The following is a 27,297-nucleotide window of genomic DNA, read 5'->3' on the forward strand; positions in this document are numbered from 1 at the left end:
CCCAAAATTGCCTTTTAAGCATAACTCCAGGAATAGGAGGGCAAAACTGACATTCAGAAAGCCTCATATATATTACAAAGCACAGGCTAGACATTGTGAATGGTGAACGATAAGCAACCTAAACAAATTAACCAAACATGTTCACTTAACCAGAAGAAATCAATATATATTCTAACACGACCTGCAAATAACCTACATACATGTAGAGCAAAATCTATCTCGGGTTATTCTGCAATATACCACTCGCGTGCAATGACGTCATCCGATTCAAGTGCGTATCACAGTTGTAAAAAGTAGTTACCATATTTTCTAACACTGTCGTTACTTGCATGTCGTGTTAGAATCGAAATAATAAGTTCCCAAGTGTGATTTATCGTAGAATAACCAAGTTTTTCGTTCTTATGCAAAATAATATATCACGAAGGCCTATATTCTTACGCATAAGAACTCAAAACTTGGGTTATTCTACGATAAACCAGGCTTGGGAACTTATTATTTCTTAAACAGATATACTGCCTACCTACAGTAATATTTCTAGAACATTAGTCATATTGATTTCTTTATATAGCAAATTTCTATGTGCAAATATTGGTTAAGTAAGAATAACACACCTCCATTCCATCAAAGGACATATTGCACGAGATTTCAAACTTCTTAATAAGCATCTGGTCAGCCACAGAGTATATACACACATTCTTAGATCTTCCTCCAGCCAAAATGCACTTCCCATCTGCAGAGTAACACACTGTGTTGAAGGCTCTGAAATAAAATATAAACAAATACCTAGGTCTCATCACAGTGCTTCTATCATCAAACTGTATATTACAATGACCTTGGCTAATAGTTGTGGTTCCTTTTGCTGCTACTTAAGTTTGCACAAGGTCCATTTGAGATATTGTTGGAATAATCTGAGAATATTATGTTACTGGATATTCATTTACAAAGAAAGAATACAAATGACAACACCTTGCAAGTTTTTCCAAAAACATTCCATGTGTTCAAGAGAACTAGTCTAGCTAAGTTTCTACATAAAGCTGGAGGGGTGTTTTTTTTTGTTGTTGTTTTTTTTAATTGTTAACTACAGACATAGACAAGGCCATAAGGGTAAGGACTATTCAGAAAAAAAGCATTTTAATATCATGCAGAAATATTATTCAACATAACTGTATACTGTATATTAGCACCAGTAATGAAGTTACCATTACAGCAGTAGTTTTTGTTAAAAATATAATACAATATACAGTTAAATCTGTTCAAAAAACCCTTCCTAGGAAGAGTCTATTCACAGGTGGTCTGTATTAACTGGTTTAAATATATAACAAATGGTTTAAAATCTGAAATGAGATGAGTGGTATTTATAGCCAGGTGGTCTCTGTAAGCACACTTTACTGTTAAGGTAGCTGCACGTCTGATTAACCTGAAGTGATGGATATTGACTGAAGGATCAATATTTTCAAAAGTGGTCTAACGAAAAGTCAAACATTTGACCCTCTCTTTTCTACTGACTAAATTTCCTCAACATAAAATGTTTTGAAAAACAAAATTGGTTTAATAAAATTCTACTTTGTAAAACATAATATACTTGTTTCAAAGGTGAAGAACTACCTTAAGTTAAAGCTATAAAACTCTTACTTTCCAAATGCTGATTTCTTTGCAGTTATCTTTTCTTGTTCTTTCCTTGAGTATCCGATATCATGTCTCCCCTCTATGGACCCCACCTGCTTGGCCTGATGAGGCTCCCAGAAGGAGATCTGAGCATTCAATGTGGACACGGCTAATTCTCCACCATCAGGACGGAATGATACAGCTAGCACTGAAACACAATTCTTACTTTCTGGGAAAGACACAAGGTAACAACAGGTAAAGTTTTAACATCTGATAATTATACTCAGAATACAACTGAACAAAACTATGCACTGCCAGGCTATATACTAATTCCCTTCTCGAATGGCAGTAGTCAAAATAAAATAGACGAATAGCTGAACAGACACTTTTTAATATTTATCATAATTATGTTATCAATGTGTTTCAACCTTTTTTTAGCATACATTTTGATTTTCATATTCAACTGTATATACTTCTTGTACTATGAGTATAAAAGAAAGCATTAACAAGAGGGCTCACCTGACCTATTGACCTAAAGATCATCAATATCAACATTCTGACCAAGTTCATTAAGATATGGCATAAATGAGGCCTCTAAAGTGTTAACTAGCTTTTCCTTTGATTTGACCCGGTGACCTAGTTTTTGACCTGACATGACCCAGATTCGAACTTGACCTAAAGATCCTCAAGTTTAACATTCTGACTAAGTTTCATGAAGATACAGTCATAAATCTGGCCTCTAGAGTGTTAATAAGCTTTTCCTTTGATTTGACCTAGTGACCTAGTTTTTGACCCCACCTGACTCAGATTTGAACTTGACCTATAGATCATCAAGATTAACATTCTGACCAAGTTTCATTCAGATACGGTCATAAATGTGGCCTCTAAAGTGTTAACTAGCTTTTCCTATGATTTGACCCGGTGACCTAGTTTTTGACCCAACATGACCCAGATTCATACTTGACCTAAAGATCCTCAAGTTTAACATTCTGGCTCAGTTTCATTAAGATACAGTCATAAATGTAGCGTCTAGAGTGTTAATAAGCTTTTCCTTTGATTTGACCTAGTGACCTAGTTTTTGACCCCACCTGACCCAGATTTGAACCTGACCTCAAGATCATCAAGATTTACATTTAGACCAAGTTTCATTAAGATATGGTCATAAATGTGGCCTCTACAGTGTAAACTAGCTTTTCCTTTGATTTGACCCGGTGACCTAGTTTTTGATCCTACATGATCCAGATTCAAACTGGACCTTAAGATCATCAAGATTAACATTCTGATCAAGTTTCATGAAGATACAGTCATAAATGTGGCCTCTACAGTGTTAACAAGCTTTTCCTTTGATTTGACCTGGTGACCTAGTTTTTGATCCCAGATGACCAAATATTGAACTCGTCCAAGACTTTATTGAGGATAACACTCTGACCAAGTTTCATTAAGATCGGGCCAAAATTGTGACCTCTAGACTGTTAACAAGCTATTCCTTTGATTTGACCTGGTGACCTAGTTTTTGACCCCAGATGACCCAATATCGAAATCGTCCAAGATTTTATTGAGGGTAACATTCTGACTAAGTTTCATTAAGATTGGGCCAAAAATGTGACCTCTAAACTGTTAATAAGCTTTTCCTTTGATTTGACCTGGTGACCTAGTTTTTGACCCTAGATGACCCAATATCAAACTCGTCCAAGATTTTATTGAGGGTAACATTCTGACCAAGATTCATTAAGATTGGGCCAAAATTGTGACCTCTAGAGTGTTAAGCTTTTCCTTTGATTTGACCTGGTGACCTAGTTTTTGACCCCAGATGACCCAATATCATATTCATCCAAGATTTTAGTGAGGGTAACATTCTGACCAAGTTTCATTAAGATTGGGCCAGAAATGTGACCTCTAGAGTGTTAACAGTCAAACTGTTGACGACGGACGGACGACGGACACAGGGCGATCATAAAAGCTCACCTTTTGGCACTTCGTGCGCAGGTGAGCTAAAAACTAGTAATTTATCTAACTGCTTCACCCTCTCTTAAATAAAGTTTTTCCTATATATTTATTGTTAGACATAACTGTGATAAAAAGACATATTATATAGTCTTGAATAATAGGAGTCCTACATACCATCAGAGGACACCCCTAAAGTCTCCTTAGCTCCTTTATTCTCAAATACATCCCAAAGCTTCACTGTTTTATCCCAGGAGCCGGATGCCAGCAATGTCTCTGTTGGGCTAAAACTGAGACTGCTTACAGGCCCTTCATGTCCTGCTAATACCTGAAGTAACAAAGGTGTTTTATTAAACTCTGACATGCAGATATGACTAAGCTATACTTTCATCAAGAACATTTACACAAACAAGCAAAATGAACTCTTAAAACATTATGCCAAACTGTTTTTGTGTTTGTGACAAAACTCCAGTTAAGCTTTGGTAAACTGTGATGTCCCTTAAAACTCAAATATGATATTAAGTAGTTGTTGCGTTTAACATCGCACCCACACAATTTTTGGTCATATGGCATCTTTCCTACATTAGATGTTACAGGGAGCCCCTGAGGACCATCCAGGGATTGCAGGTTTGGGTGGGCACCTGGTTAGAACAACTGCCCTTCCATAAGCCAGCTGGATGGCTTCCTCAAATGAAAGAATCTAACACCCAAAGCAAGGGTCTGAACCCACAGCTGTCAGGGTAAACTCAGCCATGCAGTCACCTGACAAAAAATTGTGACTGTAGAAAGTTATGCTATAAATAAAGAAAAATTCATTGTGCAGGTATACCTCTAGAAGTCTGCCAGTCTGCATAGACCATACAAATACTTCAAAAGTATCCTGGGCTCCAGCACACACTATATCTCCACTGGGATCTATGGTGATGCATGAAAACTGGGCTGGTCGAGGCGAGGTGAATGTACGGAAATTTCGATATCTGTAATATGTCAACAATATTTTGATGTAACCTGTAAATTAAACGTAATAAAATAGCTCTACCCCTGCATGGGTTAATATAAGTACATTGTATAACATTCGTAAAAAATAAACATTTTCAATAAGGTCTCTTCCAAGTCAGATTTTACATTACTGTATAAGAATACAGATAACCTCAGGCCATAAGGACACAAGTGGATTAATTGGAAAATTAATAACAATTAAATAGTTGCAATTTTATTGGGTTTTAAGCCTCACCAACACAGTGTAGGTCATATAACAGGCTGCCATTTGGATAGAGCCACTGACCTTCCATCAAGCTAGCAAAAATGTTTCTACACATGTCTGAGACTGCTACATCCAATGCAGAATTCAAACCAATTGCCAAGTTCTAAGTCAATTAGCAAAAATTTGTATTATACCTGTTGAGATCAAAGGCCCGGACTGTTCCATCAAGTGATGAGGATAAAACAACTTGTCCATTCTGGTTGAAAACAACACCAGTTATACCACCAAGATGCTCTGTAAAGGTGACAAAACAGAATCCACTGCTTGTGTTCCATACCTTTACCTGTAAGAAATAACAAATGTTTGTAAAACATAAACATTCCTGTGTATTTACAATAAATCTATCAGAAAATCCCTTGGAAGCACAGTATGAAACCAAGCAAAACTAGAGCTGCTTTTGAGAAAAGCCCATGTCATCATAATTTTTCATCCTGACATTTAGAAGAAATATCTTTGTGTAGAATTTTTCTTCCAGAATACAGGTCTCCTTACTGAATACAGAATATTTTATGCTCTCACCTTGCCATCATCCCCTCCAGTAGCCAAATTCTGCCCATCTGGTGAATAGACAACACAATTCATGTTGTTATAATGTCCCTGCTGTTTCAAAACATATGTTTCACTTTGCCATTCCCAGACTAGAAGCTGACCCAATCCAGAACACCCAAATGCTATCCAGTCTCCTGTCTTGTTAAACTCTACTGTAGCTATGGACTTGTCTGAAATACTAAACAATAGTTATAACTTAGAACATTCACAGATGTTTCTATAACTATATCAAACTCGAGACAATACTATATCTGAAGATTAAAATCAGACTTATTATTCAATGAATTTTTCTATTTACAGCGAAACCTGCATTAAGAAGCCAGCCAAAGAAACAACACAATCTGGTGGCTTAGACAGGTGGCTGTTTAACACAACTTGAAATTGTAACAAAAAGTCAATTTGGAAAGTGAGCTGATTGCCTGTTTAAAGGCAAGTGGCTCCTAGGAAGGTTCAACTTGGATACAAAATCCCCACCACTCCACTTCATTTGAACAAGATGGAAAAAATCCCCCCATTAGATTTTTTTCAATTATATCCAAATGTTTACTTCATTTGCATCTATGTAAAAAGTGTGATTTGAAAAAAGAAAAATCAGCTTTCAATTTCAGAGTTGTTATTCAACAAAATCAAAGGAGGGGATTTGTCCTATATTCAGTCCAACTATATATACATATTTATGCACACACAGTGGTGCATTGTAAAGCATTGTGGATACAGATCCTGGAAAATGCAGAATTTGACTGAAGTCTCCATAATTCCTTACTAAGACAAAAATACAAATGATGTTACCAAGTGTACTTAAAACAAATAGCAAGAACTTTCTCTTCAATTGATGTAAAATAAATATGTCTGAACTAAAAATATCTGTCTAAAACATTATCTAAATTAGACAGTTACTTGAGAGAATGAATGAGGTTGAAATCTGGCATTTCATGAAGGAAGAAGACCCCGTCATCAAAGCCAGTGACCAATATATGTGTAGCTTTATGGTAAGCTGAACTTGTTACTGTCCCTCTAGATGCCTTATCACCTCTCGCTACCTTATAGGAATGCCTGAAAATACAGAAAATGTTAATTTCAAAACTAGTTCTGACAGGCTTTACCTAATAAATAGAAATTTAAAGGGCCATACCTCTTGTATACCTTATAAATAGAAATTTAAAGGGCCATAATTCTTGTATACAATAATTTTACAGTAAAACCAAATAACAATATTTCAGACAGATAAATTGATCAATTTGTATCTTTTACAAAGGTGGATAAGAGAAATTTTACTTTATATGTAACAGAAATTCACTATCATCTAACCTGTTGTCTGCTTGGCTGTATACATATTCATTTGTAAGCATGGACAGACAGGCTGGCTGATCAGCACACTGACACAAATAAATCTTAGTTTGGCTCTCATAAAAGAAGTGAAGAAATACTGGTAAAGGCATTTTGATATTTACTCTACTGTTGGTAACAAAATTTACCTGGCTATTCTCTTGTATATGACTTTATCCACCATCTTATTTTCTTCATCCTTTCTCATCTTCACTTCTTTACCTGCAAAAAAACATTTCTATTAAATATTTAAACATTGTAGTACATGTTGTTAATGACAATTTGATTGATGCTATTTATTTTGGCTCGATCCTTCTGAAAAGATTTACATACAAAAACTTAACCAAAAACTGCTAAGTCGAAAAAGGGGCATAATTTTGTGAAAATGCAAAGTAGAGTTATGGAACCTGTGCATTGCATGTCAGATCATGACAGTGAACAAGTGTGTGAAGTTTCAATCCATTCCCATTAGTGGGTACTGAGATACTAGCTTACATAACCAAAAAACCTTAACCAAAAATTTCTGAGTCGAAAAAGGGGCATAATTTTGTAAAAAAGCAAAATAGAGTTATGGAACTTGTGCAATGTATGTCAGTTTATCACAGTGAATAAGTGTGTAAAGTTTTAGTCCATTCCTATAAGTGGTTACTGAGATACCAGCTTACATACAAAAACTTAACCAAATCGGGATGCAGACGCATGAGTGAGTCCAATAGCTCTACCTTTTCTTTGAATAGTTAAGCTAAAAATGATTAAATATGGGCTAAAGACAACTGTCAAGGTAGAAAATATACCACAGCAAAATAATTGCAAAAACTTGCATCATAATTAGTCACCTTTATTTTTTGGTTCTCCATCTTGTTCCCCATCTTCATCTTCCTCCTCAGAACTGACTTCAATTTTAGGTAAATTCCCCTCTGGTGCTTTGTAGGGTTTAAGTCCATCTAGTTCAGTATCACATTCCCATATGTTCAGTCTACCATTAGCACTTATTGTGTATAACTGCATTCAAGTTAAGGAAACATTACCAAGGCATTTCAAATTTTATCATGTGTTTTGGTAAAATTTCATTTTTACAGCTTATCAATTAAAGGCTGAAAGAGTTGAGTCCACAATTTCAGGCATGATAAATGGATCCTACAGATTTAAATGACAAAATTTTAACAAATTTTCAAGGACTATCATCTACATCTTTGAAGATGTTCACCAAAAATTTGCCTGTTTTAAGTTGTTTTCTTTTCCAACATGTCACTATGATGTTTGATGCTATGACATAATAGCTTTGACGTACAAACAGTGCATGTGTTGCATAATAATACATAGTTAAAGTCTTCTTTGTTTAATAAGAAATAAATCAGGTTGTTTTAGAATGTAAAGTAAGGATACATCTAGTGAATTCTGTTCAAAGTATGCTCCAACAATTTCATCATTGTGACCTCCTATAGAATACACAATCAAATTGGAGAAATGCTGTGCTCCATATACCCTTGTGTTCATGTCTTTGGACCCAACACAAAATGCTCTGAAATATAAACAGAAAATATAGGCTGGAGAAATGCCATTCTCTACACATCCTTGATTAATTTCTCTAGGATAAAATGGTCTAAAATATATATCAATAGGTGTAGATGACTTGTTAATTTGGATTTTACTGCAAACCAACATAGTAAAGGTTACATGGTACCAAACAGCGCTATAAATTTTAGTTTTATTTTATGCTAACTAATGAAATACTGTATTCTATCAGTTAAATATATTCATATTTCATCACTCACACTGTGAAAATATGAAATCTATATTTTCACACTGTGAGAGATATAGCTCCGCCCCCTCATTATATTGTGTATGAATTTTAAATTATTTGCTTAAAAGAGGATGAAAATTGTAGCCGCACTTTGTTCTTTATAGTATATTTCTCAATTCAAATTATTTTACTTAAAGAGAATTTCATACCGTTATGCAGCAAAAAATAAAACAAAATGGAACTTTATGTTGCATGCGTCTTTATAACGTCACAGCACGTCTGACGTCATGTCTGTTTACGCGCGTCTGTTTCCCGCGCTGAGATTAAAATAGTTGCAAAATGCACATCTCAACGTAATTGAGCATAAAATAAAAAGAAAATTTGTTTGTTTTTCGTGAATATAGAATATATCTCACCTCGAAGTGAGAAAATTTTCACATTTTCACTCGTGCTACGCGCTCGTGAAAATATTTGAAATTTTCTCACTTCTCAGTGAGATATATTCCATATTCACTCAAAACAAACAAATCGTCACCTCAGTGCAAGAAGTGGATAACTGCATTGACTTAAAGAAGGACTTATTCACTTTTTGCGCTAAGGTGACAAAATATCCTCTATTTACATCTCATTTACATTGAAATAAAAGTATGAGGTGTGGAATCAAAACGTCTATACCTCCTGAATGCAGATATACAGCAAAACTAAGTGTTCTTACAATCATTCAAGGGTAATACAGTTGGTCCAATTCTTTTCATACACAAGCTGTCCTAGAACTACATGGGACATTAATAGGCTTAAAAATGCTTATAACCTTTTGTTTTTTTTGTTGTGAGGCTTCACAGAAAGCTCCGATACAATGTATATAAACATGAATTCAAAGTTGATCATCGGAGGACAGAGGAGGCAACCACAAGATATTATTGCTACTGTAAGATGAAAATAAATGTACCTGTAAAATCAGAAAAGATCTTTTTAATTTTTCCTAATGTTAACTGTAAAACACTGACCTCTGTGACAGCCTAAATTTTACCTTAATTATCCTTGATCATGTTCAACACAAAATTACCAATTACTCTTTAATTACATACCAATTACTAACTTGCATCTCAATTATGATAACAGTTTATCTCAGTAACTAGCTGAATTTAAACATAAACTGTTAAATACTTTTACTCATAAAATGCTATCATTAACAATGGCTAGACATAGGATGCTAACTTTCCTATCCATCCTGCTAATTCTGCAAAATTTAGGCCTGGGACAGTATGAAGAGCCAGAGTGTGTTTCAAGTTTTCACTCTAACTATCACATGTTACAGAAGATAGTACAGCTGGAACAGAAACTGATCAACCTTGAAGCAGAAAACACCAAACAACAACATCTAATAGACAGGATGACAACAGAAGGTACCACGTTTTATCATTAACCTTTACCCTGCTAAATTTCTAAAATGAACTGGTTGATCATTCAATTTGGGCAGTAACACTTATTATTTAAAGGGGTGTTCATTGAAAATTTACTGATAAAAATAGCAATCAAAGCAGACCATGATCAGTCCCCATGGACATGCAGGCTGATCTTGGTCTGCACTGGCTGCAAAGGCAAAATCACTTGCCGCCAGCAGGCTAAAGGTTAAAATATATACCGGTATGCATGCAATGAGTTTTCCTGTTGATTTACTGATTCAGCAGATATCCAAAAATTAAATCAAATAAATAACTTTGGCACATTAATAAACTAATCTAGTTTTTCCAAATGTAAGTTATATTCTTGCTCAAATTTGTATTTTCCAGTAATTTACATATATTACATAGGAGCTGGCTCAGTGTATGTGAGATGGGGAAGGAATAGTTGTCCTCAAGATGCAACCCTCGTTTATAAAGGTAAATTCTTTAAACAATTTCATGTAATTATTTTAATGAAGTGCGTGTCAAAGTATTTATCACCAGACTTTTGCATCAACTATTAATGAAGGAAGGATTAATATTATGACCCATCTGTATCAATTTGAACTACTTTTCAGTAAGTACGCTAACAGCAGACCCATGTTGTCATAACAATAACAACGTACATTAATTTTCATGCCAAAATACAAAATGACAGATCTAACACTTGTAAAATGTCACTTTTGTGGCTAACTTTTAATATAAAACAGTGTTTGAAGATAAAGATTAACAATGATCTTAATCTTTTATTAATTTTTTCTTAATTGTCTACCGGTGAAACATATTTGAATATTCAAGATTATGAACAAATACTAGAATATTCACCAACATCCCTAATTTTAAGTGTTTGCTTCAAATTTAATACATTTGCTTCAACTAATAAGTGACAGATTCGTCCAGAGAACAACTACAGAACTGAGCTTTTAGAATAGTATTCATTAACTTGCCAATACTGGGGAACTTTTGTTGAGCAGGTCCAGGAGATTTATTTTCGTAATTTTCTAAAAATCAAATGTATCCTGTATTTGTTCAGGCTATACTGGAGGTAAATACTACAATGAAGCAGGCAGTGGGAGTGACACGCTGTGTCTACCATCTGATCCAACATGGTCTAATTACACTGATGGAAATGCTAGCTGTTGCCGAGGACATGTCTACGGATCTGAGATACATGTGGAGGAACCAAGCAAGATATTCCCATATAAGGTTCGTACACAAGATATGCCTTGTGCTGTGTGTAAGACTTTGAAATCCACAACACTCATGGTTCCGGCCAGGTCAAACTGCTATCCCGACTGGAAACTGGAATATACCGGATATATCATGGCTAATCACTATGTTCATGCAGGACCACACAACCATATCTGTGTGGACAGTCAACCCGAGTTTGTTCCTAATGGTGGTGAATATAAATTACATCATTTATTATATCTCATGGAAGCCCAGTGTGGTTCACTACCGTGCCCGCCTTACGTTCAAGGTCGTGAACTAGCCTGTGTTGTCTGTTCTTTATAATCAAACAATACATGCAGACAAAAAAACAACATTTAAAAGCTGCTTTTTTGAGTGCAGTTTTCTAGCTTATTACCTGTGGCAAAGTTTTGGTTAATCAACAAACTCTTAATATAAAGCACGATCTTAGTTTAGCTGTACAAACACTAACTTGAAATACATGTTCAAATAAAATTTCTGATTATTTATTTATTTACATTATTATTTTACTTATAAAAGTAAGAATATGGTAATGCAGAGAATCTGAAATCACATACAGGTTGTACCAAGCATGCCGCTTGGATGAGATTAACAATTGATGCTCATTTTATGAAAATCCTTCCAGTAGTTAAGAAGATAGGGAGCAAACACAAATTTAACTATTTGATCTGTGACCTCTAAGTGTGACTTTGACTATGAACTTAGAGGCCTGGGTCATATGCTTTGCACAACATCTTGATGAGGTTTCAAACTGATGCTTGCTTAATGAAATGCAATTAAGAAGATATGGAGCTGACAGGATGGACAAATGGACCAAGTGACAGACTTGCATGACTCATATATAGCCCCCTATGCAAATATATGGGCGTATATTATGTACCTATGGAAATCTAACTACAAAAGAAAATACTTCCCCAATCTTTAAATCTGCTATGCAGAAAAATCACACATTTGACTAAACCCAACATAACTAATATAATCAGGGAGAAAAAGCATAGAATAGGTGCAACTAGGGTTGTAACATTATACTAAAATATGACACACAAGGTAATGAAAATATTTACTTTGAATCATCTGTCCAATCAAGACATGTTGTTTCATCATAAGGCCCAAAGAAGGTTTTGTACAGGACAAATGGGTTATATTCCCTCGTTTTTCCTGGTGCATGAAACACAAGCACCTTGTTCTCTCGAGTGACAGCAAATTTACTGCAAAGAAAGACAAGAAGAATCTTAATAGAGAAATCATACTTTTGTAACGAAATTGTTTATCAACATAAACAAAATCCAAATATGTATTATCTTATTTTCTAAATCTGAAGGATATCTGCCCTATTCAAGAAATCTTCAAAACTTTATGATGCACACTCCCACAAAATTTATAACACATCAGAAAAAAGACGCTTAGAAAACTATTTGTGTACTGTAACTACAAACTGAACAGTAAATTACCTGAAAAAAAAAATGTGCGACCTAAAGCATAAATTTAGGACTAAACAGTTTGTCACTAGTTTATCATAGGAAAAAGTGCTCTAAAATCACAGATAAGGCGTTTTCAAAAGTTATCAAAAAGCTCTTAAATAGGAATATTTCATCAGGGTCCTCCCCAAGATCTTTTAAAGGCACTGGAGCAAAGTAGTTGCTATTGGTGGTTGAAAAGGGGTTATCCCACCTATAGTTTTCAAAAACAAAGAAGAATGATATTCTAAAACGATTAAATCTGAAATGTCCTTGGCTAGATTAAAATGATAAGATAAAAATATTCAGATAACGCTTTCTGTTAAAGCTGTGGAATACATAAAAACATATATACATTACACAAAACCTAGCTTAAAAATTTCAGCTTCAGATAAATGAGCTGAAACAAACCCTGTATAAAAACCTAACCAGAAATCTGTAACACTATAATTTCATCAAATGAAATGCCACGGACTCACCATTCACTCTAAAATGTTTTCAAACCATTTTTCTTTTGATCTGGCACAAAATAAACCATATAAAACAATCTGAAGGTGAGTTACAACTACAAGTTTCAAATAGGTACCTCTGTCTGCGATGTTTTGGCCACCACTGCATTTATGAGATGATCAAGGTGTTCTTCATTTTGAAAACAAAGATGCGGAATAGATTCGTTATTCATTGACTTTCTCTTGTAAACTTAAAACTTCAGAGGTTTGTTTTTCATAAATTTTGTCGAAAATGCTTTCATAATTTAAAAATATTCAGAATGTTGATCTTCAAAAATAACAATATGCTAAGAACTTTGTGTGACGTCATCAGTTTCTCACAAGAGTCTGCAGATGCTACAATTCAACACTGGTTAGGTAACCAAATGTTTTTTTATGCCATATTAATATTCAAAACAGGGTCGCAAAAATATTTGACAAAACCAGCACTTAACAGCGTGACCTGCAATTTCTATACTGTTACTTTTTTTGTGCACACAAAGTGGTAAGCTAATAGATTAGAATTTTTTCTAATGTCTTTTCTAGCTTTTGCAAGTGAAAGAAACTTTATGTTTATACAGTTTAGTTGTCTGCAAGGGCAAAAATTGCACACAAAAAATTTTGTTTGTGTGTGTGTGTGATCATTGTTAAAATTCATTCATGTGAAGTTTAATTTATAGCTAATGAAATTTATCAAAAAATATTTAAACTGGTTGAACCCTAAATAAATGACCCCTTGTATAAAATAAAATGCCCCTAGCAGGGGATATTCATTTGGGAGTATGCGGTATCTTGTATCATTAGACAGTGCTCCAGCTAGCTATTTTTAGCAGGGCGCATCACCCGTTCCGAAATTCGTTCCGCCCTGTTGCCCCACCAGGCACCCTGCCCGTTTTACAACCATTCATTTCCTTTTTAGCTAACCTTCCCTATTCTTGCCTCGGTGGTTTTAATAAACTGCTTTATCGCACATTTTTATCGTGTGATACATGCCGGGGGGCACTGACATAATTGGCAAACAATTACCTGCTGTAATCGGCCCGATTTAGTCTGCTACACCAGCAATAAAATCACTGAAGCTTAGTGTTAAAACAATATCTAACCAGTCTGAAAATCATGTTCATTTTCGCGCCGCTTGTCAAACTGTACTTTCGTTTTCGGTCACGGACGTAAATGTCCGTATATACACAATTAAAACTAAAGTCCAGACAACAGACATTTAAATTTAATTGATAAAAATCGACCACAATCAAATTTAAAAAGAAATTTTTTTTACCTTGATCATTTTAAAAGTTTTTGAAATCAAAAGTAGATTGTCGTCTGCTGTATAAAATTGCCGATTTTCGTGAACATTCCTTTGAAATTAGTTTAATAAGATGTAAGGACACTATAAACTTTAAAGTCAGATACTGTAAAATGCTGTTAAACTGACTTTGCATCATAATAATTTTTCAAAAATACTGTTTTAAAATGAGTTTTAGAAAAGTATAACCATACCCAGATATAAAATTTTGGATACCCAGAATACGTTCTATTATAAGTGCAAACTTGCATTTAGTCTGTTGTAAGTTAAAAACTTTGCCTTATTTCATTTATTTAAGTGAAAACTTTATCTTCTTTATGTTACACATATAGATTTATAAATATCAAGAACATGGAGAAGATGTGTTCTGAAATTTTAACAAGTAAAATGGGCCTAAACAAAAGTTATTAAAATGTTATAGCTATAGAAATGATTTCAAGCTTTTATTTCTTTATTATAAAATAAACAATTACAAAGAACAGGCCCGGATTCAGTGCCGGGCCAAGGGGGACTGTGCCCCCCAATTGGCTGAGAAGTGACCTATACTCATCAAAGATGCACCCTACTATTTTGACAAAAGAATATTTTTTTCTCAAAATTTAGACCCAGAAACGCACCAGAGGCCACCATTTCATACCTGTATTTCAAAATTTTCCAGGGGAGAGCCCCCCTGACCACCCAATCAAAAGGAGAGTAACATAACCCTGCAATACCTCAAATTTTTGACCCAAAATTTTGCCCCCCCCCCCCCCTTCCCCCCTCAAAAAAAAAAAAAGCGCCCTTTTCATTGCCCTTTTTTAATCCTAGCTGGAGCACTGATTAAAGTATTGAAAACATGTATACCTTCCGTCAGGACTGAACTTGATAGCATGTACATCTCTGTGAAAGTGGTATCTATGTAGGACAGTCTTACTGATCAAACTGCATAACAGTGCCTCACCATCTGCACAAAAAATTAAATATCATTATAAAAATACTGTCTGTACAGTGTGTATACAAAATAGCAGTCTATGAAAATTACAAATGTACATTTTATAAAACAAGAGGGCGATAATGACCCCAGATCACTCATCTGAGTTTCACAGCTAAAATAGGTAACAATTTCGGAACAGTCATCAAATAAATATTTTTGCTAAACTACTTTGAAAAGTTGGCTTTAGAGAAATTCAACCATAAAGCCATATGAAGAAAACTAGTCCCACCCACATGGACAAATCAAGACGGATGTAGAACCTTAAATAAAGGGTCAACCAAGTAACATTTCTGAACTACAGTGAAATATTGCTCACTGAAGCATTGAAGGCCTGAGCATTCAGATTTGTGTTGTCCTCAGTCGTTTTCCTTATATCTATAACTCGGCATTTTGCTCATCCCCTTGTGACTTGGAGCGAATGGCATTTTACTGTATTTCAAAATCCTAGAATGCTACATCGATCATTACAATGTCATGTGTATCTTTTTTATTTTAACAAGACTTTTGGTGTCGAAGATTATTTTTGCAGAAGATTTTGTGAGCAATAACTTTTTCTGGTACAAGAATATAAACATAATACAGAAAGGTTTACCTTCATTTACTACTATAAAAGTGAAACCATCTGGAGATAGTGCTATACATGTTATGTTCATACGAGCCTCAATAGGTAGTGTCTCAGACTTGTTACTGGAGAAGAATAATACAAGAATATGACAAGAGGACCATGATGGTCCTGAATCGCTCACCTGTCCCAACATGACCCAGTTTTGAACTGAGTATGACGTCATTTTTTTCTATTATTTGACATAGTGACCCAGTTTTTGACCTCATGTGACCCAGTTTTGAACCTGACCTAGATATCATCAAGATGAACATTCTGACCAACTTTCATACAGATCCCATGAAAAATATGGCCTCTAGAGAGGTCACAAGGTTTTTCTATTATTTGACCTACTGACCTAGTTTCTGACGGCACGTAACCCAGTTTCGAACTTGACCTAGATATCATCAAGGTGAACATTCAGACCAATTTTCATGAAGATCTTGTGAAAAATATGGCATCTAGAGAGGTCACAAGGTTTTTCTATTTTTAGACCTACTGACCTAGTTTTTAACCACAGTTGACCCAGTTTCGAACTTGACCTAGATATCATCAAGATGAACATTCAGACTAACCTTCATACAGATCCCATGAAAAATATGGCCTCTAGAGAGGTCACAAGGTTTTTTTATTATTTGACCTACTGACCTAGTTTCTGAAGGCACGTGACCCAGTTTCGAACTTGACCTAGATATCATCAAGGTGAACATTCAGACTAATTTTCATGAAGATCCATTTAAAAGTATGGCCTCTAGAGAGGTCACAAGGTTTTTCTATTTTTAGACCTAATGACCTAGTTTTTAACCGCAGCTGACCCAGTTTCGAACTTGACCTAGATATCATCAAGATGAACATTCAGACCAACTTTCATACAGATCCAATGAAAAATATGGCCTCTAGAGAGGTCACAAGGTTTTTCTATTATTTGACCTACTGACCTAGTTTTTGATGGCACGTGACCCAGTTTCGAACTTGACCTAGACATCATCAAGGTGAACATTCTGACCAATTTCATGAAGATCTTTTGAAAAATATGGCCTCTAGAGAGGTCACAAGGTTTTTCTATTTTTAGACCTACTGACCTAGTTTTTGACCGCAGTTGACCCAGTTTCGAACTTGACCTAGATATCATCAAGATGAACATTCTGACCAACTTTCATAAAGATCCCATGAAAAATGTGACCTCTAGAGTGGTCACAAGCAAAAGTTTACGCACGGACGCACGGACGACGGACGCTGCGCAATCACAAAAGCTCACACTGTCACTTTGTGACATGTGAGCTAATAAAATATGAAAGACGTAAAAGCGCAATATTTTTAAGCCTGGTTAAAACAGAATATATTTTACAAGTTTTATTGAAACTGTCTTGAATTTTTCTAAAATGCACGATTATTAATATAATAGGCTTGTCACTAAAAAAAAAGTTGAAATAATCAAATGGGAGAGAGAAACAGTCACAAAAAGAGCAACAAGTGAAGTGGTAAGCCTTGCAAATGCAAAACTGTAACATCCCAATTACAATAACAATAGTAAAACCAATAAAGGTTACTAAATTATTTTAATCTACCTACTATCATTTCGATTTTTTCGCTAGACAAATATTGGCAATAACAGAAGAAACAGCTTCATTCCAAATTTTCCAAAATAGAGCAAACATCTATCATAAACATCGCATGAAATCCTGGCGACATACAAATTCATTGTTTGAAAAGTATAATTTTGCCAATACAAACTAATTACTTTTTTAGATCAAACACGGTCACTCTGTTTCCAACTGGACTTAGGACACTGCTGCCATCTGGAGTAAACAGTACATTGCCTTTCCTATATACACTTCCTAACAAGTTGGAAAACTGAAAATGAAAATAAATTCTGTTATGTCACAATATTAATCAATGTAACAACGTGTCCTGGTAGCTCAAAGAATTACGCCCCTCCTCTAGTCTCCCAATAAATACCCCCTAGGGGTGTTGCATTTTGTGAAAGGGGGACATTTATTAAGAGGCCTATTTTTCTGTTTTTGGTGCTTCTTGTTTAATCCATCAGTGAATATCATCTATAGTCAAAAGTTCAAGTCAAAAGTTTATTAAATTTAGCAAAGGCCTACGGCATATTTATGGTAAGAGTGTTATCAAATAGAATAAATGTATCTTCTATGGAATGAATTTCAACAATCATGAAAGAATGTTAGCAATACCAGGACAGTAAATCTAAAGTTGTTGAAGGTTTAATGCAAAACTTTTGTAACTTGTTGTTGTTAATGCAAAACTTTTGTAATTTGTTGTTGTTGTTTTTTTTTAATGGAAGAGTCTAGCCGTCCGGTAACTGGACACCTAGCCTGCGTTCTTGCCGCAAATCCTTAGGGAATTTTCTAGCCGTCCGGTAATTGATTTCTTAATGAATCAGTAATAATTTATATAGTTTTAAATGTTATTTACTTAAGATATCAATACCATCTGATTTTTCAGTCGATAAAACAAATGAGATCGTGTTTGTATACAAATCCGTTGATATTCTATTTTTAGAAATGACAAAACATTGATTGCCAAACGTATACCGGTATGTTATTTTGTAAAAAGTGATGTTTTTATAACAGCCTAAACTTTAATTCTTTAAACACAAATTTATATATATTTTTTTGATCAATGGAAAGCTTATAAAACAAGCAATTCATTAATTAAATTTGACTATTATTTCATTATAAATTTTCATTTTATAAATAATGCTAGTCTTGATTGCCTTTTTTTCGTTTGTCACACATTTTTGGACCCCAATTTCCAATTAAATGTATTTTTAATTTTTGCTGAGAAGTACCCTACTATTTTTGCAAAGGAATAATAATAATATTTTCTCAAAATTTGGACCAAGAAATACACCAGTGGCCACCATTCCATACCTATATTTTATAATTTTCCAGCAGGAAAGCCCCCTGACCCCCCACTTTGATAAAGAGGGTACTAACCCTCCTTTAACTCAAAATTTCGGACCTAAAATGCATCAGAGGCCACCATTTCATTCCTGTATTTCAAAATTTCCCAGGGGGAAAGCCCACTGACCCCCACTACCCCTCATAAAAAGGGTACTAACATCTACATTACATCAAAATTTTGGACCTAAAAATGCACCAGAGGCCACCATTTCATGCCTGTATTTCAAAATTTTCCCAGGGGAGAGCCCCCCCCCCCATAAGAGTTTTACAATCAAATAATGAAAACAAGAGGGTCATCATGACCCTGGATCGCTCACCTGAGTAATATGAGCTACATGTTTCAAATGTCAAACTGATGATTTTTAGAATTTTTTTTGAAGATTTTCCGATGTACAATCAAGTAACCCCTGGGGCGGGGCCAATTTTACCTCAGGGGTCATGATTTGAACAAAGTTTGTAGAAGTCTACTAGGCAATGATACATATCAAATATCTAAGATCTAGGCCTTCTGGGTTATTTTTAGCAAATTTATGAAGATTTCCCTATGTACAATAAAGTAACCCCTAGGGCTGGGTCAATTTGACCCTGGGGGGTCAAGATTTAAACAAATTTTGTAGAGGTCCACTAGGCAATGATACATGTCAAATATCTAAGCTCTAGGCCTTCTGGTTTATTTTTAGAAAATTTTGAAGATTTTTCTATATACAATCAAGTAACCCCATGGGGTGGGGTCAATTTGATCCCAGGGGTCATGATTTGAACAAATTTTGTAGAAGTCCACTAGGAAATGCTACATGTCAAATATCTAAGATCTAGGCCTTCTGGTTTATTTTTAGAAATTTTTTGAAGATTTTCCTATGTAAAATCAAGTGACCCCCTGGGGCGGGGTCAATTTTGACCCTGGGGGTCATGATTTGAATAAATTTTGTAGAGGTCCACTAGGCAATGCTACATGTCAAATATCTAAGCTCTAGGCCTTCTGGTTTATTTTTAGAATTTTTTTTAAGATTTTCCTATATAAATCTATGTAAAATCAATTGATCCCTGGGGCGGGGTCAATTTTGACCCCTGGGTCATGATTTGAACAACTTTAGTAGAGGTCCACTAGTCAATGCTACATGTCAAATATCTAAGCTCTAGGGCTTCTGGTTTTTGAGAAGATTTTTTAAGATTTTCCTATGTAAAATCAAGTGACCCCTGGGGCGGGGTCAATTTTGATCCCGGGGTCATGATTTGAATAATCTGGTAAAGGTCCACTACGCAATGCTTCACACCAAATATCTAAGCTTTAGGGCTTCTGGTTTTTGAGAAGAAGATTTTTAAAGTTTTTCCTTTCGGTTGCCATGGCAACCAGAGTTCTGCATGGAATTCAATTCTTTGAACAATTTTAAAAGGGGGCCACCCAAGGATTATTCCTGTGAAGTTTGGTGTAATTCTGCCCAGTGGTTTTCAAGAAGAAGATTTTTTTAGAAATTGTTGACGGACGACGCACAACTGAAGACGCACTACGGACGACGGACATCAAGCAGTCACAATAGCTCACCTTGTCACTTCATGACAGGTGAGCTAAAAAAACTATAAAAATGACCAATTCTTGCAATATGCACAGTGTGTTGGATAATACACCCCCCTGGATGCCCCCTCCCCCTATGTGTCGTTGACTTTGATATTTTGTGGCGGAAAAAAAATTAGGGCCAGTGGAAACCCTGAATTATGAACACTTTACTACTGTTTTTCTAAAAGTTTTGAACATCAAACTGCTGCTATTGAAATTAAATGTCATTTAAAACAATTATTCATTAAAGAAAGTATTTGAATACTAAAACATGAAAATTGTAAGTATTTCAAAACTGTTTTAATTTTGAAAATCCAGTGTAAAAGTTGTTAAAATTTAAAAATTCCGATCCCATAAAAGCCACCAGATGAACAGATTTTAATGAGTGGCGTCACGGCAATCTTGTCATTACTGATTTAGGCAAACTTTCGTTTTATCAACTGAATAAGGAAAAAAAAAAAAAGTTGTGTTTCTGGTGGCATGGCCAAAGAAAGTAGGTTCTATAGGTCGGTAGACGACCGCCGAACAGAAGGTATTTTGCAACCTTTTATTAAATAATCTCTTAAAGGGAGGTAATTCATCTGAAGTACAGAATTTAAACAAGAGGGCCATGAAGGCCCTGTATCGCTCACCTGACCTATTGACCTAAAGTTCATCAAGTTTTAACATTCTGACCAAGTTTCATTAAGATATGGTCCTAAATGTGGCCTCTAAAGTACTAACTAGCTTTTCCTTTGATCTGACCCGGTGACCTAGTTTTTGACCCAACATGACCCAGATTCACACTTGACCTAAAGATCATCAAGATTAACATTCTGACTAAGTTTCATGAAGATATTATCATAAATGTGGCCTCTAGAGTGTTAACAAGCTTTTCCTTGGAACTGACCTAGTGACCTAGTTTTTGACCCCACCGGACCCAGATTTAAACTTGACCTATAGATCATCAAGATTAATATTCTGACTAAGTTTCATTAAGATATGGTCATACATGTGGCCTCTGGAGTGTTCACTAGCTTTTCCTTTGATTTGACCTGGTGACCTAGTTTTTGATTATACATGATCCAGATTCAAATCAGATCCTGAGATCATCAAGATTAATATTCTGACCAAGTTTCATGAAGATATAGTCATAAATGTGGCCTTTACAGTGTTAACAAACTTTCCCTTTGATTTGACCTGGTGATCTAGTTTTTGACCCCAGATAACCCAATATCGAACTCCTCCAAGATTTTATTGAGGGTAACATTCTGACCAAGTTTCAGTAAGATTGGGCCAAAATTGTGACCTCTAGAGTGTTAACAAGCATTTCCTTTGTTTTAACCTGGTGATCTAGTTTTTTACCTCAGATGACCCAATATCAAACTCGTCCAAGATTTATTGAGGGTAACATTCTGACCAAGTTTCATTCAGATTGGGCCAAAAGTGTGACCTCTTGAGTGTTAACAAGCTTTTCCTCTGATTTGACCTGGTGACCTAGTTACTGACCCCAGATGACCCAATATCGAACTTGTCCAAAATTTTATTGAGGGCAACATTCTGACCAAGTTTCATTCAGATTGGGCTAAAATTGTGACCTTTAGAGTGTTAACAAGCTTTTCCTCTGATTTGACCCGGTGATCTAGTTTTTGACCCCAGATGACCCAATATCAAACTCCTCCAAGATTTTACTGAGGGTAAAACTCTGACCAAGTTTCATTATGATTGGGCCAAAATTGTGACCTCTAGAGTATTAACAGTCAAATTGTTGACCACGGACGCACGATGGACGACGGACATAGGTCGATCAAAAAAGCTCACCTTGAGCACTTTGTGCTCAGGTGAGCTAAAAATCCATGTGAGATATCTGAAGATGAGATTCAACTGTTATCTAATTTACATATGTCTTTACGAGCGATATCACACAAACAATTTCAATGTCTCACTTTTTGTTACAAAAAAATATATAAACAATAACGTGGATCTATAACTTAATCATGTCTGAAAATAACTGTCTTTTCGATAGAGCATGACAGGTGAACGGTTATTGCCAAGAATTTTGAAATCATCGTCGTAGATTTATTTTAGGAAATGCCTATGAAAAACTGCCGATAACAAGCATATATCATCAGTAAAACCTAGCTTTTATCATAAATATAGAGGTTAGAAATTGTTATTTAAAAAAAGCTTTCTTTATTTTTTTTCGTTTGTCACATATTTTCGCAACCCAAATTTTCAAAAAATTTCTTTCATTTTAATATTGAAATATTTACCTATGTAAATATATCTGAAGATAATTATTTTATAAAACAGTGGGAAACACTCGTAACATTTAAACTGTATATAATTATAATGGGGGCTCCGATAATGGTATTACATCGCGTACTGAAATGTAAAAATTGACTGTCCAACTAGCAGAACTGCATACATGTCAAATTTCCCGGATTGTCCGGGAGTCTCACGGATTTTTTGTCCATTTCCCGGACATACGGAAATCAATCATTTCTCCCGGAAATCCAAAATTCCAAGCTAATGCTTTCCTGTATCAAACTAAATCCCTAATTACACACTGTGCCTGAGTAATTTATCACACTGGTACATGTGGTATATTGATAAAAGTTTAACAAGGTCACGCAACTGATGACATTCTGCAAACAGGTGTGTACTGTGCTATTTTTAGATTGTATTAATTGGCGAGTGGTGATACTGACATAATACGATGATAAGACAGGAACTTGTTTATCGAAGATTCAGTGTGAAAAGATATATTAGGGATGCATTTGAACAGATAAAGAGCCAACCTTTATTGCAGTGATGGCAATCATTACCACTGCTGGCATAACTGAGCAAACAACTAGAGATAGTTTTTAACATTCTTTTAACACTGCTATTATTTTGTATTTCCTTTTGATGAGTAAAAAGCAGTTTTCAGTGCAGATTAAAAACGGTGAAATGGCTTTATTTCCAATCTATGTTAGCTTCTGCTCATTTGCAAAAACAATCTAAGAATGTAAAAAAAAAAAAAACCTGCAGATTATTCACATTAAAGAAACTCGCCAGTATAGAATTTAAAATTTCATCCAAATTCCTATACCTTAGCTCAAAGAATACTGTGTTAACTAAATAAAGTTATTATAAACCTATATGGTTTTTTTTGTTTTGTTTACATTGCAGAATTTCTAAAATTTTCATTTTGGACAGTACCGGTAACTGTTAAAATGGGGGTTTACAAAATCGATACTGACTGATAAATGGCAAACAGTGCAGATCATGATCAGACTGCATGGACAATTTACACTGGTCGGAAAGGCAGAATCAATCGTATTCAACATGATAAAGGTTAAAATGCTTTATAAAGCAAGTTAAGCACCTAAAAACATTGCCGAAATCAGACCTAAACTGTTACATAGTATTATATTCGACCAAAAATTTCCTAAGAAACGTACGTCGAAAAAATCTCCTGGATTTTCATCAAATATCCTGGATTTTCAACTGAAATATCCTGGAAAATTGTCCACGGAACTTGACATGTATGGAACTGACACGTGTCAAACTGTATAAAATGACATTTGTCGAACGGAATACACCACAGAAAATGGCTTATTATTATAGCAGTTGGATAAACATCCTTAATATTGTGTAAAAGGTGTAACATGTTGGTAAAATTAAATTTTAAGCCAAGTAAATGACATACTACAAGTCTTCTAGAGAACCTGTACCATCTGGCAGGTAATGTTGTCTGCCTTAAATTATTTTTGCATTGTTTACTTTGAGTGTTTTTAAGCTGAAAAGCATGGTACTTACATAGATAACTGATCAAAATACAGCTTTCGTGTTTGCAACCATTTTGTGCAAATTATATTTAAAAATTAATGCAATCATAAACCATCAATCCTCTGTGTATTTGACAACTCTGAAGTAGTGACACGTGTCAGAAAATTAAAAGAAGCAAACGCACTTAAGCATGACGTAATTATCGAGTAAATTGTAGTGACGCAGATGGTATAATAGCACAGCGGTTTGTTTGATATTAAAGTCAAAACAACGCGCTATCGTGGTCATGCATTAATCAATCTAAGCTGAAAAAACTTTAAGGTCGGCAGTTAAAATTTATGGTCGTTCGAGCCACCAGAAACACAGCTGGTTTTTTTTAGGCCTAATGCAGTGATTTATTCGAGACGATTAAAAGTAAATCTTTAGTATGTATTCACACGAAATTTTGTTTGCAGATAAGTATCGATATCTTTAGTAAATAACAGGTATTGTAACAGGCTGAAAATACTTCAGGCCTGACCGGGAATCGAACCCGGGACCTCTCACACCTAAGGTGGACACCACGTCGCTATAAAAGCTAGCTCAGTAGCAAGGAATTATAAGTGCACCCTTATACCCTACCTACTACATACATCCCCTCTATTTTAGAATTCGTCCTCGAATTCCAGGAGTTTGAACCTCTGTGGGACATTACAAGGTGTCCATTCATATCTACTCGTGAGTTATTTACGTTGGGCGCCAAATGTAACAGGCTGAAAATACTTCAGGCCTGACCAGGAATCGAACCCGAGACCTCTCACACCTAAGGTGGACACTCTACTACGTTGCTATAAAAGCTAGCTCAATAGCAAGGAAGTATAAGTGCACCCTTATACCCTACCCTACTACAGTATCATTACTTATTCACAAGAAAATCTATTACTGGACGGATTTTCTAGCCATCCGGTAACGACTAGAATGCAGGCTAGGCGTCCAGTTACTGGACGGCTAGACACTTCCTTTTTATAAATCAGAGAAGTACATCAGTACTGCATTCAACATTTTGTGACAGGTATCTGCTTAAATACTGGTGTGAGGAGGTGTTTATTCGATTTTTTTGACAATTGTTCCATCATATTTTATCACAGAAGGTGCATGCAAAAAATTATCAAATAATCGGTACTATATCCTCGTTCACCCGTGGTTCGCGACCATAAGACTTTGTCGTAACGAAAATGAATACAAAATAATCTAGCAACATAAATTTGTACTTTCTAATAAAATTCAATCCATTTTTCATCGATATGTTTTAAAAAATTACTCAACAAACAGATTTCAACATCCCCAAGTAGGTCAAATGTTTCCATGTATCACTGGGGGCAGCCATTTTTCTTACTACCATTCAATTCGCGGATAGGGTTATCCCATAATTCCTTGCAAACAATTTACAGTTAGGCTACACCTAAAGTCTATAAATGGGTTCTGATACACAATAAGTCACATACACCCAATATCAACATGAAAAAGTTTCTGTCATGGTTTCAAAAATGTTTCAACAAGACAGTCTCCTCAAGCTGGCTAAACAAAAGAGAAGAGACCTTCACAAAAAATTCTGGGTCAAGTTTATCTAGCACTTTCGTCTTTAAAGTATTTTTATGACAGAAGATGCATTTTTGATGCTCTTAGAACAGATTCCCCCTTCCTCTCAAACACAATAGTTAGCTTATGTCTTTAAGGTTTGTGAATACAGTCCATATTTTTAACCCAATTGACCATTGGATGTCTTTAAAACATAAAAAAATAATCACTTAAAATATCGGGACTGAAAACTTAACAATAAAAATATGCTTGGCCTAGTTCAAAATAGGTGGCGCCACTGTTCAAATATAGCGGTTGACTGGGCATGCGGACAAAGGAGAATTAGTGAGAGATTCTTGTTTTTTATTGCCTAAACATGGATTTTAGCAATGAGGAATTTTGGGAATAAGAAAATAAGGTAAATTTCTAGAAAAAATACTTTCAAAGGCTCTTTCATGTTTAAATGGCAAGATTTTCGTAAAAATTAAGGTCGTCACGGTAGAGTAGCCTCTTGTCAAAACATTCCTACGGTTGTGTATGCGTGACCTATGTTTACATTGGAGATCAAGTGAAAACAAAGATGGCCGCGAATCAATGATAGTCGCGAAATGAGGGGAGTTGACGATATAGGGTTCTGATTTATAAGCAGAGAAAAAATCCAGGAAAGCTTTACTAAATTTTACATAATTTATACTGTTAACAAAAATATGTGGCATGACTTTCCAGGCATGATCATCACACGAAAATGAAAATAGTCACGAACATCTCTTCTCCTTTGTTTAGCCAGCTTGAGGAGACTGTCTTGTTCCTCCACACAACAGCACTCTCCACTCGTGGTCACACCTTGCGATATGCACTGCCTTTCTGTAGGACTGACACTTACAGACACTCCTTCTTTCCAACCGGCATCCGATTGTGGAACCAGCTGCCAGAGCACGTCGTCGCAGCCCAGACCTTGGACACTTTCAAGGCAGGGCTTGCCAGTTGTCGCCGCTAGCTCTATGTACAGGGATTTTAACTGCTTTTACCTTTTTTATCCTGCACTGTTGCTCATCTCACAATGGCCTTGTACATAGTCTTTTCATACGCGACGATGCTCCAGAGTGAGCCCTGCGTATTACCAGGAAGAAGAAGAAGAAGAATAACAAAAATAAATGGCACGACAGTTGTGCAGATAAAGAAAAATATTGGCATGACCATCATGTGAACAGCCACCGGCCATTTTTTATTACGGGCTAAAAATATTGGCCAAATTTGTAGAAGGGGAAGTTGGGGTGGGGGGGGGGCAACATTATCATTGATATATATATATATAAGTGTATACGGCTCATGGGCCCATGTATCCTGGATATGCTTATTCCACCTGTGGTGTCAGTGTGTTCCTCGCGAAAACTGGTTACGATGGAAAATATATCAAATTATTTCTGCTAATTTAATGATTACAATAAACTATTTATTACCTTGTATGCAAATTTCATTATCGCGGATTCGTTGACACACTTGAAAAATAAAACTAACGATCAGACAGTGAAATACATCCGCGAAACCACAGAAACATGCTGGTTTGTTTTTACCGGAAGTGTTCGCCTGC

At 35.4% G+C, this 27,297-nt stretch overlaps 2 protein-coding genes across 2 annotated transcripts in view; one reads left to right on the forward strand and one right to left on the reverse strand.

Moving 5' to 3' along the window:
* LOC123556542 (periodic tryptophan protein 2 homolog) overlaps nt 1–27,297 on the reverse strand; it is a 37,072-nt gene extending 9,775 nt beyond the window's left edge. Inside the window, exons 1-15 of the mRNA XM_053542775.1 lie at nt 27,167–27,297; nt 17,653–17,765; nt 15,903–15,997; nt 15,181–15,280; nt 12,154–12,297; nt 8,075–8,210; nt 7,525–7,690; nt 6,838–6,910; nt 6,260–6,415; nt 5,333–5,540; nt 4,948–5,096; nt 4,379–4,526; nt 3,727–3,877; nt 1,633–1,813; nt 612–759 (exon numbers count right to left, since the gene is read on the reverse strand). Coding sequence (XP_053398750.1) covers nt 612–759; nt 1,633–1,813; nt 3,727–3,877; nt 4,379–4,526; nt 4,948–5,096; nt 5,333–5,540; nt 6,260–6,415; nt 6,838–6,910; nt 7,525–7,690; nt 8,075–8,210; nt 12,154–12,297; nt 15,181–15,280; nt 15,903–15,997; nt 17,653–17,765; nt 27,167–27,184 — 1,986 coding nt within the window. The 5' untranslated portion in view covers nt 27,185–27,297. The remainder of the gene's footprint in view (nt 1–611; nt 760–1,632; nt 1,814–3,726; nt 3,878–4,378; nt 4,527–4,947; nt 5,097–5,332; nt 5,541–6,259; nt 6,416–6,837; nt 6,911–7,524; nt 7,691–8,074; nt 8,211–12,153; nt 12,298–15,180; nt 15,281–15,902; nt 15,998–17,652; nt 17,766–27,166) is intronic.
* Nucleotides 9,278–11,513, forward strand: LOC123556543 (short-chain collagen C4-like). The gene is made up of 3 exons (XM_053542776.1): nt 9,278–9,838; nt 10,247–10,315; nt 10,911–11,513. The coding sequence occupies exons 1-3, from the start codon at nt 9,613–9,615 to the stop codon at nt 11,390–11,392; spliced, it is 777 nt and encodes a 258-aa protein (XP_053398751.1). The 5' UTR covers nt 9,278–9,612; the 3' UTR covers nt 11,393–11,513.

The sequence above is a fragment of the Mercenaria mercenaria genome, chromosome 5 (genome assembly GCF_021730395.1).
Source record: "Mercenaria mercenaria strain notata chromosome 5, MADL_Memer_1, whole genome shotgun sequence".
NCBI classification, from domain to species: domain Eukaryota; kingdom Metazoa; phylum Mollusca; class Bivalvia; order Venerida; family Veneridae; genus Mercenaria; species Mercenaria mercenaria.